Source organism: Tasmannia lanceolata, unplaced genomic scaffold (assembly GCF_043159265.1).
Source record: "Tasmannia lanceolata isolate RefF3 unplaced genomic scaffold, GAP_Taslan_0.1 ptg000005l, whole genome shotgun sequence".
NCBI lineage: Eukaryota > Viridiplantae > Streptophyta > Magnoliopsida > Canellales > Winteraceae > Tasmannia > Tasmannia lanceolata.
The window spans coordinates 7,774,499-7,790,704 of NW_027518682.1; the positions used below are offsets into that span (position 1 = coordinate 7,774,499).

A 16,206-nucleotide genomic window follows, 5' to 3' on the forward strand; every position below is an offset into this window, starting at 1 on the left:
GTTTCTATTTAGATTGAAGGGCTGGGATCAGCCTATGGAAATGATATTTCGGGCTGCAACCTTTGTGGCCCATCAAATTGACGGTTTGGATCATCGTATGGTGTTGCATTCATTTTAAAAGCTATATTAAACATTTATAAACACTCTAAACCACTGCTTACTCTATATTAAACACTCTAAACCACTGCTTACCCTATATAAACCACTTATAAACATTCTAAACCACTGATAGGCTTATATAAACCACTTATAAACACTATAAACAACTGTTTACCTTATATAAATCACTTATAAACACTTTAAACAACTGTTTACCATATATAAACAATTTGTAAATACTCTAAACCACCGCTAGGCTTATATAAACCACTTTTAAAGACTCTAAACCAGTGTTTACCCTATATTAAACACTTATAAATACTATAAACCACTGCTTACCCTATATAAACCACTTATAAACACTCTAATCCACTGCTAGGCTTATATAAACCACTTATAAACACCATAAACCACTGTTTACCCTATATTAAACACTTATAAACACTTTAAACTAATGCTAGGCTTATATAAACCACTTATAAAACACTCTAAACCACTGCTTACCCTATATTAAAAACTTATAAATATTCTAAATCACTGCTTACCCTATATAAACCACTTATAAACACTCCAAATCACTGCTATGCTTATATAAACCACTTTTAAACACTCTAAACCACTGTTTACCCTATATAAACCACTTGTAAATACTCTAAATCACTGCTTACCCTATATAAACCACTTACAAACACTATAAACCACTGGTTATCCTGTATAAACTACTTATAAATACTCTAAACCACTGTTAAGCCTATTTAAACCACTTATAAACACTCTAAACTACTGCTAAGCCTAAATAAACCACTACTGACGATTATAAACACTACCAACGATTATAAATCACTATGGACGGAAAATGTGGGTTTTGAGATTTTTAGTGTAAAGGTAATAATTGCAAGAAAGGTAATGTGAGAGAGAGAGAATCAAGGGCATTTTCATCATATGCACTCTTGATTGGTAATTTAAAAAACACCCCCCGCCCCGTCATAATCACGACAAAGCCTTGTTTTTTTAGTCATTTTACCAAAAAGAAAGAAAGAAAAAAATAAAAATAATACTTAATTATGGGCGTGAAATTGAAGGGGGTGGCGATGCTAAACGAGAAGGGCAAGTATTCGTTTTTTTGGAAAGAAAAACGCGCAGATCTTTTTTGACCGTATTTGTTTTTAGAGACATCTGACCTCGCCATACGAACGCATTTGCCTCTTCAAAACCCTCCCTTTTTTTTCTTTCGTTCCCGATAATCCGAGCTAAGAATCGTTACAGCCACGCCATGAAACCTTCTTTAGGTCGAAATTTGTGAGTAAAGTAATCCAAAATCTGTTGTTTTTTTTTTTTTTTTTTTGTCTCTTTTTCGATGGTTCTAGAGAGTTTATGTCGGTTGATCAATCTTTTGAGCGATTTCCTTGGTTCTAGGTTATCTATATTTTGTCTTTTGTTCGTATTTTTAAGCGAATTGTCTTGGTTTGGTGTTTTTGGCGATCCGATGTTAGAATTCCGTTGTTGTGAATGCTTCTAGACGTAATCTCATGGATTTTTCTTTCTCTTGTTGGATTTTTTTTCTGCAATTTAATTTCTACTTTAAAAAATGCCCTTTCCATTTTTTGTTTTTTCTACTCAAAAAATGCCCTTTTCCGTTTTGTTTAATGTCAACAATCTTTTCTTTTTATTACTGTTTCCATGTTGTGAGAGTTGTTTTGTAATGTTGTGAGAGTTGTAATCTTCGGCTTTTTTTTGCACTACTGGACTTGTTTGTCTTGTCATGATTTTACTGGAGTAGTTGCATTATTGTTGCATAATCCCTGTATTTAAACTGCATATTTTCTAGCAGGTTTTGATGGTCGCTTCTTTGAGTTGGGGAAACCATCTGGTCTCACTATGTGACATTTGAGTTGTTGACTTTTGGGTAGCTCGGAATTGAAGTTGTTTTTAGCTCGAGCAGTATCCGTTCTAATGAGCTTTGGAGTGGCTGGTTGTGGTGAAGTTGGGTATCTCTGAAATGGGTGTGAGTTACTTATCCGTCTCTGCGCTCTGCACTGTGATAAACTTTGTAGGGCTCCAGTGGTGGACGGGTTCGGTACTGTCCGGGATCAAATCAAACGAATTGCTTGGAGAAAATGGTATCAGTTCAGAAAATGCCAACCGGGTTTTGGAGCTACTTTTGGGTTCATATGTCACGATTGCATTGCTGGCCTGTTTCGTGCTCAACGTATTTATTCTAATCATTCTATGCCTTAAGGTAATCTGGTTTCTCATGACAATGGGTTTGAATATAAATGTGTGGATTGAGACATTTATGTTGATTTTTTATTAGAAAGGAGTAGCATGTTGAAGCATGTTCACTCCAGAAGTTTCTACAAATTGCTTTATCTCCTTAGCTTTCCATGTTGTCTATATATCACATTGTTTCGTGATTACAATTTATGTACCCTTTTGCTCTCGAATGTTCTCAATATCTGTTTTTGGGCAACATGATCCTATTGCATAGGTTTTACGCGCTAAAGGAAAAGGATAAGAAAACCAGAAGCAAGCTAGAAAAAAAAAAAAAATCTAAAATTGAACTCAGAACATTACAATGGATCAGTACGCATATCCATTACTGATATGAGTTACTATAGGGGAGAAGGGTTTGGGTACAAGTTACTAGAGCGGAGAAGGACTTGGTTGAAGGCCAGTTGGGTATACGAAGTAGTGAGGAAGAGAATAGATGCTTGGTGTTTTCATCCTTAAGGCTGTTGGTGGTTAAATCTCTTGCATATGGAAGAAGCCCCTTTTATAAATTGCCTTTGCCTGTCCATTTGGTAAGTGTGGGAGGTAATGTGTACACTCTCGTGGATAAGACCAGCTCAAGAATCAATATGATCGGCAGTCCCTTATGGTTTGTATTCCTTAACTGGTTAATCCATAATTCAATATTGTATTGTCTTAGTACCGTGGTCACATGTGAGTGATACATATTTTAGGTCATGATTCCACCCGAGTTGACAGGTTAGTTTTCTAATGTCTTTTAGACTGTCACTAAAAGTGTGGCACACCTACTGCAATGTTGACCACTATTGGTTTCTCTTTATTTATATTTTTTTAGCTTATACTACCAACTTTTCTTAATGGTAAAGTTAAGCTTCATAGGAAGGTGATAATTTACATAATGATCAAAGTTCGAACTTGCAGACATTATTGCTATGTATGAATCATGTCATGATATGTTTTGGAAAGAACTTATATCCTCTAGAATCTATACATCATCCTGTTGTCTCTTTGTGCTTGGCATAATAGATAATTGCAATTTATGTTACATTTTAGACCATTTATATTTCCTTATTATTGTTCCTCTTTTTTGTATGCAGACTATATTTTTTAAGCAGCTATATCCTTCCGAAACTCGAAAAGTGGTGGAACGTATCGTGAACTATGTTGTGTACAAGGTAATCACTCTTTTTAAGTAGATGCTGTTTAGAAACTCTAATATTTTTGCTGTGGAGTATCATTTCCCTTTTACATTTCATTGGAGGATGTCTCTCTGTTGCTCCTTTTTTTTTAGTTGGGAAGGTGGAATGTGATTTGATTGAAGAAGACAAAGAAACAAAACTATACATTTTATTTGAGGAGCTGTATATTGGTGGCTTTTTGTGGATGTAATAATAAACATATACATATATCTAATTATTATCATTAAAAAAAAATTCATGTCTAATTATTAATGGGTATGGTAGCTCTATAATTATATGCTATTTTCAAAATTTTCATCATCAATTAGGAAGAATATCTACGGCTATGGCATTTTTTTGAAAGGTAATGTTTTTATTGAATTTCAAAAACTGAAAATAGCTACAACTATGACATTTTGGTCATATTGGGACATAACCCTTTCCCTTTTTGACTGGAGTTATTACACTAACATGTAAGGGCCTAAGGATGAAATTTGTCTTGCAATTGGGTTGGGCTTCAAGTTGAATATTGAGGTTTGCTAGACTGGAAGCTTTAAAAGTTGCCTTGCAACTATTGGTGGGTCATATTTAGACTTGGCCTTGTACGTGAGGAGTCCAACTCTGCTTTTGAAGTGGAAAATGAATTGTGGGGTGCATCGAGTTTAAAAATTGAGTTGGGGATGCAGTCCATCTGGGGTAAAGAATAATCGGCAGAAAAATATGAGTAGCAAAGATGAAAATTGGTTGAACAATACCATTAAAAAAAATTGGTTGAACAATAACTGTAGTGGACTGTTTTTCCAGTAAGCAACAGAACTTAAATAATTAAAAATCAAAAGTTAAAAGGAAAATGCTGAAATTTTATTGAATAATTATCTTCAAAACCATCCCCTTGCATCATGAATATACTTATATGTATCCCCAACAAGTATGAGTTAGACTCAAACTGAAAACTTGTTTCCTACCAAAACTCAACTTGTAAATAGAATTGCCAAACTACAACTTAAATGTTTTAAAGACTGTAACTCAATCTTATTTAAATAAATTAACTCCTAAATTAATCTAAACTTAACCCTGATGAACCTTTCTTAAAGACATAAAAAAAGAGTGGCCCAGTGCATGAGGCCCCCGCCATTGCGGGGTCTAGGGAGGGCTGGTTCTACGCAGCCTTACCCCTGCTTTGCAGAGAGGCTGTTTCCGTGACTCGAACCCGTGACCGCCAGGTCACAATGGAGCAACCTTACCGTTGCGCCAAGGCTCTCCCTCTAGCCTTTCTTAAAGACATAGGACTTCTAAATTGATATAGAAACTAAAATAACTAGGATCAGTGGATTTAATCCCACCTGAGACAGGTGTCTCACAACTCTTGTTTCTTACATGCCACAAATCCTTTGCAAAACAGGTGGAGAGGAGAAATTTAAGGGATGATACATCACGACAGAAAATTTGGAGTTTAGATTTAGTTTTTCTTAGAACCTTTCTTTATTTTATTTGGAAAGGCATCAATTTTGGATAACTGAATGTATTTGCAAATTATCTGTTTCTCCAGTATCCATCTCTCAATAATTGATTCATATTTCATAATGCTTGTTTGGCCAGGGAACGTTTCTTCCTTTGGTAGTGCCACCTACCATTTTTCAAACAGCCATGTGGTCTACTTGGTTAACAGTTCTTTGTACCTTAAAGGTATTTTATATAAACTATCCTAGATTATGCATGTTGTTTGCAGTAACCCGCAGAATGAATTGAATGGTTCTTCATCTACCACTAATGTGTCCTGCACATGTTCTACAGATGTTTCAGGCATTGGCTAGAGACCGGCTTGAACGATTGAATGCATCCCCTTCTGCAACTCCATGGACATATTTTCGTGTTTATTCTGTCTTATTGTTGGTTCTCTCCGTCGATTTATTTTGGTATTGCTTCCAACCTACTTGTGTTAAAAACTGTAATTTGTGGGTTTCTTGATCTCTTACAACCATGTAGTATCGATGACTTGTATCAAATGCCAATCTTATTTATACTTTAAGCATTGTCTTGAAAATCTTACGATTTACCATTCAAATCTTACGATTCAAATCAATTGTATGGATTTCGATTTGAATCATGTTATTGAATCTTTATTTGTATGAATCTTGCGATTTTCGTTCGAATCTTGCGTAAATCGTATGAATCATGAGATTTATCCTAATTTTGTATAAAAGAAAATAAGATTTTCTTTCGAAAGACAACCTTTCCTTTCCGCGCTAGAAGAATCCTTCGAAAGCCCTCTCATGAGGAAGAAGAAGACGGAGGTGGAAGAGTTCGAACGAATCCAACCAATTTAAACTAGTCAGGCACAGAGCATGTGCTTGAGAGCATTATTTATATCGAGGGAGACGACTATAACAATTACAACATCGACGACTTACCAGTTTTTCGTAATTTGTAATTGATATTTTTTCATTTCATGTTTGAGACTTGAGAATTAATATTTTTTTTTGAAAATATATTATGGAAATAAAATCTCTAAAAGTCCGAGACTTGAGAATTAATGTGATCTTTTATCTTTTATTATTTTTAAGGCTATTATCTAATAATCATCATAGTTTCTATTTAAATTAATGGATTTAGATGAACTTCTTCAAAAAACAATTAGTGGGTTTGGATGAAAATGAATAATTGGCTATTTTATTACTGTAATTTATTTTAAATTTTCATATTTTTTGATATGTACACACAGATATGGAACATACAATTTACAATCTGATACGATAACCCCTATTACGATTTATGGTTTGATTTCGATTTTCAAAACATTGACTGTAAGCACATGTCCTGAAGGATCGACAAGCACACGTGCTTGAATTTTGCTTAGGTAGATTCTCTTTGAAATTTAACAACTGATTCTGACCTAGGATATGTGCTCAAGTTGTAAAATAAGCTTTGAGATTATATTACTGTTTCTATTTATTCTTTCTATATTTCTTTGGTAGGCTCCGCTCTTCCTCTCTGGAGGCATGAATTTAATGAATATCTGAATTTCATACGCCATTCTCTCCGTTAATGTGTATTCTTGTGGTCTGTTGTTTCACCTGGTCTCTCCTTACTACTAATCAAGCCTTCTAATTTTTTGCCGTTTTTTCGTGTCTCACACTTCCCCCTTTCTTTTCCATTTATCTCCCACTTGTATATCTTTGCTCTCGTCCTCATGCTCCCTGATATTTTATGCATTCGGTAAAAACTAGTCAATTACTGGATACTGTGTTATAAGGGTACTACATATTTCAAGAAGATGCTTTGTCTACATGTTTTTTGGACTCTTGGACGACACACAAACACTAGGACAAGTCCTTATCACTTTCTTGTTTTTGCTACTGTTTGCGTACTCTTTGTACAGTTTCATTATTTCTGCTTATCAAGATATACTTGTCTTACACTTTCTGTCTTAACGCTGTATAGTATCTTCCCATATTATAAAATCTGTTTGGACACATCAGAGTCCAGTTTTCCAGAGTTTGTGTTTGACACATCGTAGTGTTGGCACCAGTACCTTCTCTCTAAGTTATATGGTGCGGTAATTTCTTTTCCCTTTTTTTCAATAAACCCTCGCAGACTTACGTAATAGATGGCATTACTTGTTTTCTTTTGCACTCTCGTGGCGCTCATCCACCTTTTCTTTCTTTATCTATAACACTGTCTTTAATCCCTCTTTCCTCTATCAACTTTGTAAGAAAGTGTGATTATATCATTATTGGCAAGGGTGCTGATGGATGTTATTTTTTAAGTAAATTTTGTTAGTAACTTTGATTTCTAATGTGCTGTACCACTCAGAATTGGCAGCTGAATTAGTTTTAGGGTTTTACTAAGCATAATTGAGGAAAAAATGAAAATATATGATGAAGAAAGATATAGTGAAACGAGAAATTTTTTGAAATGGGAAATAGTTTTTTCCCCAATATACACCTGGATTTAGTCTGATCTGGTTGATTCGAATCAACATGGCTATAATCTCATCCGTATTTATTAACATTATTGACTTGAGATGGTTGTCTTGCCGTCCAACTGTTTTTCATTTCCTAAGTTATTTGTTTCTCTTTACCCTTTCCTTATAAAATCAATCGAAAAAATGTCTTCCCAAGCAAGTGGAGCTCCAAATACTTACAGTATATGCTGGCAATTTGCAGGATAAGGCTGTGTCTTTTAATATACAGAGTGTTAGATTCTAGCATGTTTCTGCTGTTATTCTTTGAGCCTCTCAGTATTGCTTTCGAGACACTGCAGGTAATTCGACACATTTACATTATTTGCGGTCACTTTTTTCTTAATGCTGAGAGCCTGAGAACCTTATTGTTCAAAAGAGCGGTTGATAAGGTTTTCTGATTCACAATTTTATCTTGTAGGCTATTATGGTTCATGGATTTCAGCTCCTTGACATGTGGCACCGCCAGTCAGTAGATAATGCAGATTGCCAAGGATCACAACTATTTGATAAATCGGTAGCAGGTATTTTTTGAACATTCTACTATTCATCGTGCTTGTGATGTACACAAATCCTTTATTTGGAAAGGAGTAGATTGGGGATTTATTTTGTGAATTATGCCACTGCATTGTTTAAAAATTAAATCTATTTTTCAATATTTCATGATCTCTTAGAAGTGCCATCTAATACATGCTCTTTGATTCAAACTTAAAACAGATTTTTAATCTTTGATTCAAACAACTCATGTCTCTTGGTTTTGTTGATGTTACACCATAATGGATGATTGTCTTGCTTATGCGATGGTTTCTACTGATATGTTTGTACTTATTCTAGTATTTCCTGAAAATTTCTATTATTTGCATATGTTTCCATGATTATACAGGATTTCCACTGAAAATTTCAACCGAAACCGAAATGTTTCCGTTTACATGGCGACAGAAACTGAAACCGACCGGGTCACCAACTTGAATGAAGCGAAAGTTAAAGCTTTTCTTGAAGTTCTAAATCTGGTTGTTGAAGCGGAAGCTGATTCGTCCAATGTCATCTCATGGGCCACTAACGAAACTCCGGGCCCATGGAGATTTTCCAACATCAATTCTCAAATTCGTGACATCAATGCGAGACTCATGATATTCTTTTCTCGGATCCCTTGATCTACTAATTGCCATGACCGAAGAGTTCGAAAAATCCGGCTCTCCTAGGGACACTGATTTTTTTTATGGCACACCCATTATACAACATGATGGCTTTGATATTGACTCCGGTGGTTCGGTTGTTCTTTCCTCCCCCATTTCCCCCAAATCTTTTCTCTCCTTTTCCGCTATATCATTGGGGATTCTGGGTCTGCCTTGGCCCTTGGCCTCCCTTTTGTTTTTCCATATTATATTATAGTTCGCATAAAATATGTATATTTTTTTAAGTTTGTTTGATGTAATGGTTTTCTATAATTCTCTGAATATTTTCTATTTTATATTTTTTTCCCTAAATATTGTAGTGTCTTTCAAAATGGGCAGAGCAAGGAACGTTCCAATCTAGGAGATAAACAAAATGGTCACCAGAAAGGAATTGACGACTGAGATTGAAATCTATTTAAGTTGTGGGATCCCTTACCCATTTCACTTTGCAGTAGTTTCCGGTAACTATGTGTTAGGGACCTTACCGATACGCCAAAAGCTCCAGAGCTGATGGAACTCGTTAGGCAAGGCCCTTTAAACCTGTCCCATACCAGCCTGGGTCCCACCCAGTCCCATACCTAGGCAGGCCCCCACTTAGGACTGTAACACTATGCCTTGCACTCTATAGCGAAAATTAAATGAATCATAGACTCTAAACCTTAACTTCAATAGAATGTTTTTTAACAAGTATTTTCAACTTAATTACAAATTGTTGGAACATCCCAAATTTTATCTCTTGTAGAAACAATGTGAGAGGCCTTATCATATGATGAGTCAATTTTGTTTTATGTTAAACGTGATGGTCCATGGTTGAGACTAGATTAGTTCAATCCTATCAAATCCCATTGACTTCAAGGAGTTGTTGGTGTTGCCACCTTTGGGAGAAAGTTGGTTCCTTTGGCTACTATATTCATTGGTGGTGGCGTCGGTTTTATGGCACACGAGAAACAAATGGGATTTTCATGGCAAGCTGTCCTCTTGGAAGACTGATCGGTGAGGTGAGAGGCACTCTTTTCTTGGGCGATTTTTTGAGAGGAGCGCAACGGGTACTCTGTGCAAAATCTCCTTCTCATGTGGGATGAGGTCATTGTCGATAGTGGGAGAGGAAGAAAAAACCCAAATGGAGTCCCCTTCTCCCCGTTCCCCAATATCATCAGGCTCAATTTTAAAGATGTTGCATTTGATTACCCACCCCCGCTGGTAACAATGGTGTTTTTACAAACCACATGAGTGTACATCGTCTGCCCATTCTCCTCACCCAATGGTAGTTCTAAATCGAACAAGGTGGAACGTGGAAGCTAGAGCCCTCCTCGTTGGCCTAAGACTCCTAAATTGTGCAAAGAGGAAGCCTTCTTGTTGAGGGGAAACTCCTTTTCCTTCTCTCTTATCCCTTGGAGTGCGAATGAAATCGCTGATCTTCTCTCATAGCATCAATCCACTCCCAAACATTGCACTTTGTATTCTATGTTTCTTTGTTAAGTAGAATACAAGCTTTTTGTAAAAAGCATGGTATTCGTCGTCCTTTGACCGCACCATATTCACCTCAACAAAATGGTGTTGCCGAAAGAAAGAACAGCACAATCCTTAACATGGCACGTAGTATGTTGAAAGGTAAAAACATGCTACAATACTTTTGGGCCGAAGCCGTTGCTTGTGCGGTGTACTTGTTGAATCCGTGCCCAAAACAAAGTGTTTGGAATAAATAGAACAAGAGGCATGGAGTGGGCATAGGCTTACCTAACGGCCTTTCTGATAGTATGGTCAAGACTCTGCTTGACGGTCGGCCATCAAAGTCTAAGTAATATTGAGAAGGTTATAAGTAGGTTACTTATCTTGCCATTATCTTATATCTCCCGTCACATGCCAATGATGGCCGCAATTTAGCACTTGCTTAATCTCTTTTTGGAAGTCTTACCTTTGAGTTGCTCGATGGCCAAGGCACATTACAGCTGTCAATGACTCGTGACAAAGGAAGGTTCGAGAGAGAGCCATCGAATATCCGTCACTGGACTAAACTATTTTTTTTCTTCTTTACTTTAACTGTCTTTTAGGTTAGGCCTTTAAATTTCATTCCATGCAAGTAGTATAGGAGGTACTGTTGGCAAGGTTTCATGTTTCTATTTCGGTTTCAATGTGTGTATCACTTGTGATAGAAATGGAAACATGTCAGTTTCGGATGGAAATTACAATTGAAATTCTTTATGATTACGGAAACTGATGGAAAAGTATGCAAATGATGGGAATTTAAGCTGAAACTTCAGCAAGTGTTATAATAAGCTCAAATCAACACTCAAAACCCATTCACATAAGTAAAAAATAACCACCCATAATGGTTTAACAACATCGAACACCTACTGACATGGCATAATTTTGTACATACCACATTTCATATGTAATTCATATAAAATATTTACATAATACATGCACCACTTTTCACATGCTATCATATAAATATAACACATTCCATTTTGGTTTTGCTATGCGTTTCGGTTTCAGTGGGGATGGAAAAGGAAATATTTCGATCGTTTCCTGTCGGTTTCAGTGCATGTTAAAACTATGACTGTAGGTATGGATTATTACTTGTGATGCATCCTGGACCATAATTCTTGTTTTTTATGATGTTGTATATGACAAGTATCACAATATTGCTAGTGTTTGGCACTTTGATAGTTTGATGTGACACTGTTGTATTTGTTTGCCTCATGTTGACAAGGAGGTGGTTCTTAATTTGTTAATGTATGGAACTTGTTGAAATCATTGAGTTTCCTAATTGAGAAGTTTCATTGCAGGTTCTTTATGGGAATGGAAAGGCCTTCTTATTCGGAATTTTGGATTTTTGCTAGACATGCTGACCTTGTTAACGGCAATTGGTCATTACTTGGACATTTGGTGGCTTCATGGCATGGCATTCCATCTTGTGGATGCTGTCCTTTTCATGAACTTACGTGTAAAAGCTTTTATTCCACTGTTTCAATAATGGTGTCTTATCTTTTGGATTGTTCATGACAATATTTGAAGATTTCTGTACACTTTAATTGAATGTGCACAATAAACAGGCTTTGATAAGCGCAATTGTAAAGCGGATTAAAGGATTTGTCAAATTGAGAATGGCCCTAAGTACCCTTCATGGGGCACTTCCTGATGCTACATCTGAAGAGCTGCGTTCCTACAATGATGAATGCGCTATTTGTAGGGTAAGCTGAGCATTTTTTTTTTCATTTTTGTTCTTTGTTAAATGTACAGTCCTTCGCTTTTCTCGGAGGTAATCAATTTTTTTAATCACAGGAACCGATGGCTAAGGCTAAAAAGCTTTCTTGCAATCACCTCTTTCATCTAGCGTGCTTGAGATCTTGGTATTGTACTCATGCCTTTTATTTTCTTTGCAAGCTTTTATAAGCCATGCATATCATTTTTTATTGTAATCTTCTTTTAGAAAAACTTATTTTGAATTGAAGATTTTGCTTTTTTTATATAATAAAAAGGCAGCTGAAAGGTATTTGACATTGGTTGCAGTATTTCAATGGATTTGTTAGGGTCCATCACAAAAGGCATTTCCCAGCTGGTCTGTTGCATGTCAGACCAGCCACCTCGTGAGTGGAGACAACAACTTTTGTCTCAACTCACGAGGTGGCTGGTCTGATATGCGACACACCAGCCACGATATTCCTTTTGCGATGGACCGTACCAATTCCCTTCAATTTATGTTGCTAGCTTTGGGGGGAATTATTTATTTTTCTTGATGATTTTTATTTATTGTATGCCATTGTTCTTAATGTTTTCTCTCTTCTTCTTGCACTTCGATCATTTGCAATTTTGTTGATGCTATGGGCACATTGCTATGCCAGGTTGGATCAAGGACTAAGTGAAGCTTACTCATGCCCCACTTGCCGAAGGCCACTTTTTATGGCTAGCCCTGGAGACCATGCAAACTCCGCTGCTGGAGAACTCTCAAATGATGAGCAGCTTGCAAGGCAAATAGGTTCGGGATTGGACCACCAAAGCATATCTGGACATGCCCTGCCTATGGGGGCATTTCCTAACCCACAACAAAACCCTTCTGAAATTAATTTATGGAGGTTTACTTTATCTTAAATCCTCATTTTATATCTGTTCAGAATTTCGTAACCGTAGTTATCAATTATGGTGAGCGGCGAGTGTTGAATCTAATTTGGAACAAAAGTTTGAGTCAATCAAACATTTATTTGTTTTGATTTTTTTTTATCATGTGTGAATGCTGTGTTTAGTTGATTTTTTAAGACACTATTGGATAGTTGGTTTGATAGTTTTCTGGCTTAAGGGGCAGATGCTTAGCTGCTTTAGATTTTAATTCACATAATTTTAGTTTTTGAGTAGTTAATTGAATGCTTGTTTTCATCAATTGTATTTTGTTTTTTAACCGTTGTGATTGAGTTTTAGAATTTGCTTGTCTTGTTTGATTTTTTTATGGATGTTTATGATTATTTTTTCATGGTTCTTTTAATGGTTAGTAATCTTATGATCAATGTTTTAAATTTTGATTTTGGTCACCACAGAAACGGAAATGTCTTAGTTTTGGTTAGAAATTTCGGTGGAAATCTTGTGAAATCACAGAAACGTATGAAAACAAGTGCAAATGATGGACAATCACACAGAAATCATCACATAAGCAATACCATCATCATAATGGTTTAACTATATCAAACATCCAGTGCATATCTAATGATTCAATACATGTAATTTATATAAATATTTATACATACTGCATACACCATATTTTATATTCAATTCATATAAATATAATTATGTAACACCTACTAATAATATAGCATACCACTAATACACTTATGGTTTTGGTTTGTGTATGCATTTCAGTTTCGGTATCGTTTTAGAGGGGATGACACTAGAAGCATTTTGGTTGTGTCGTGTCGGGTTCGGTAGAAATTTAAAACCATGCTTAGATTCATTTCATGTGTCTATAAGTAGCAACTTTAATCTGATTCCAATATATTCCATTGATGGATATTTTTAAGGCTACATCGATTGCTAGATATAAACATTCTATTGATAGGTCTACAGATATAAAATGAGATCTGCCTTAAAATTATTAGACATTGCCTCTGCGAGCAGCTAACACCTAGGTGTTCTAGGGACCTTGTTGTGTGAAAGCTTGCCTACGCCTTTACCAATGGTTGCCAAGCCGTTGAAAAAAAAAAAATGCTGTTGCCAACTTGTACTTCATGGGGATATTTTCCATTTAGTACTTTGGTTAAGTGCTAATTAAGTTTGTATACTTATTACTTTTTTAATATCATCATCAACAAATGCTTTTAATTGTTCCTGGTATCTGGTTGACGATCATGATTGAAGTTTTTGAACAAATGTTCACTTGTTATCATAGTAGGGGACATAGTTTCATGTAATCCAAGTTAATGTCTCACAAGATTAATTGCTATAAAAATAAGATGAGATTGCTTGAGTTGGATGGATTATATTTAAATGTTCATGACCAGATTATTGTCTAACTTGATGATCAAGTTGACCAACTGCTTGACCATATACAAACTTTCCGAGATAATCCTTGCAGAGTGAGATTTCCGTGCTTCAAATTCTCTTTTTCTTTCTTTTTTTTTTAGAAATTTTCTTCTTACCTGCTTTTGAGAAAGATGATAGGATCAAAACAACATTCCAAATGTAATCCAATCATATATACCAGGTGGGTATGCTTAGTCTAGACGATCACTTTTCCTTTCCTTTGTTCCTTTCTATGTCCTATATGTTTCAGTTCTTCCTGGCTATTTCCTCCATTTGCTTGTTCAATCTTCGCTTTCCATAAAAATCAAAGATCTTGTTGCAAATAAACTGCTAATTGAGGGGATACATACCATCAATCCTGACCAGTCCAATGCCTGCTGTGCTTCCTTATACATCTTTTCCATTTAACCACATGACATATTTACTGTAATTTATTATTTCTTATAATTCTCTGCCTTTTCTCGACTCTGCAGAGGAGTAGGGCTCGACTCAGGTTGGGCGCATCGTTGGCCAGGCCATGGACTGGATGTTGCCGGTCCATCCACTGCAATTAGATCAGCTGGGCTTAACAGAGTCCAAATGATGGTGAGACATCTTGCATCGGTAAGTGAAACCTATGCTACGGCACTAGAGGACTCCCCTTGGAGCCTTTGGCCCATGACCTACGCTCCGGCAGCCTCAGGTTCTTCCGTCCCTCCCGTATCTTCTGCTCTCAGATACAACACAAACAATGCAGGCTTACGCTTTAGGAATACCACTCGTTCCATCGATGAGGACATATCAGGCTTACTTGCCATGGCAGATACGGTACGGGAAGTTTTGCCCCACATTCCCGATGAAATAATTTTTCAGGTAGTGTCTGACCCTAATTTTTTGAATGTTTTCTAACCCTAATTCTCATTGAGGTTCTACCTGATCTGTCCATTTTAAACAGTTCTCATCCAATCTTTCCTATTTGCAGGACTTACAGCGAACAAACTCTGCTGCTGTTACTGTGAATAATCTTCTTCAAATGTGATGACCCAAACATGACCTTGTTGTATGTATCTGCTTGCTTGCAGAACTCTAAGATTTCTACAATCCTGTATATTCTAATCAGCCAACCCATGGGAGGTGTTGTGTATTATTGAGGTTCTTGAATTACTAAGATGTTGTTCATTCTGTCCTTAATTTTCCATTTCTCAGGCATGCATTTTCGATATCTGATTGCTATAAGCATTTCAGTGCTCGAAATTTACTACCTGATGTTGGAAATCTAAATCACGATCATCTTTCAAGACAAGTTTCTCGCATGTTTACATTTGTGGCTGGGAACTTTTGTTCTTCCAGCTATGTCTGCTGAGTGCCTCTTCTAGTTCATTACAGGAGTTACACGATTCGACTGTCAATTTACCACTGTTTATATCTGTTTTAAGTGGTTACCCTGCCACTGATATATCGACCGATTTGTAGCCTGTCGTTTGTGGGCATGTGACAGATGAAAACTTTAACACCAATAAGAGCATTCTACTGTACAAGTGTACATGTTATATATTTTATTAATGACATCATATGAAGTATCAGGGCTGTGTGCGCTATTAATCTAAGCTGCTGCTGTTGTTTTATTAGGGTATCCTTTGATTTTTTATAATACTTGGTCAAGGCCAATGTATTATCTGTTAGTATATGTATTTTGGGACAACTTGTTGGCACTGTGGTACGGTGCATCTCCAATGTAATTAGCACATGCTGGTTCTGATCGTAGATCTGTGCCATCTATTCATGAGCTCTTGAGCTGAACTCACAGGCATGGGATTTTTGTGTAGGGTGTCTTAAAGGTGCCTTAAAGACCGTTGATTTTGATCCAAGGGTAATGGAAAAAAAAAACTACACACACACACTCTCTATCTCTCTCTCTCTCTCTCTCTCTCTCTCTCTCTCTCTCTCTGTTGAAGAATAAACCACGGCTTTCAAAAAATCAAGCAACCTACTACAAGCAGGTGTCCTCATACCTTAAGCAAATACTCAAAAGATGGTCTAGCTTAGGAGAAAA

General features: G+C 36.3%; 1 protein-coding gene across 2 annotated transcripts; it reads left to right on the top strand.

Moving 5' to 3' along the window:
* The first annotated feature begins 1,220 nt into the window (after positions 1–1,220).
* On the top strand, positions 1,221–15,736 carry LOC143877331 (E3 ubiquitin protein ligase RIN2-like). 2 transcript variants are annotated; one of them, XM_077379333.1, is made up of 13 exons: positions 1,221–1,398; positions 1,928–2,338; positions 3,447–3,524; positions 5,127–5,213; positions 5,322–5,443; positions 7,694–7,790; positions 7,910–8,012; positions 11,453–11,610; positions 11,720–11,857; positions 11,949–12,016; positions 12,509–12,739; positions 14,648–15,026; positions 15,136–15,736. In XM_077379333.1, the coding sequence occupies exons 2-13, from the start codon at positions 2,099–2,101 to the stop codon at positions 15,190–15,192; spliced, it is 1,758 nt and encodes a 585-aa protein (XP_077235448.1). In that variant the 5' UTR covers positions 1,221–1,398; positions 1,928–2,098; the 3' UTR covers positions 15,193–15,736. The 2 variants fall into 2 exon arrangements, with proteins under 2 accessions (XP_077235448.1, XP_077235447.1); XM_077379332.1 differs by having other exon boundaries at positions 1,931–2,338.
* The last annotated feature ends 470 nt before the right edge of the window (positions 15,737–16,206 follow it).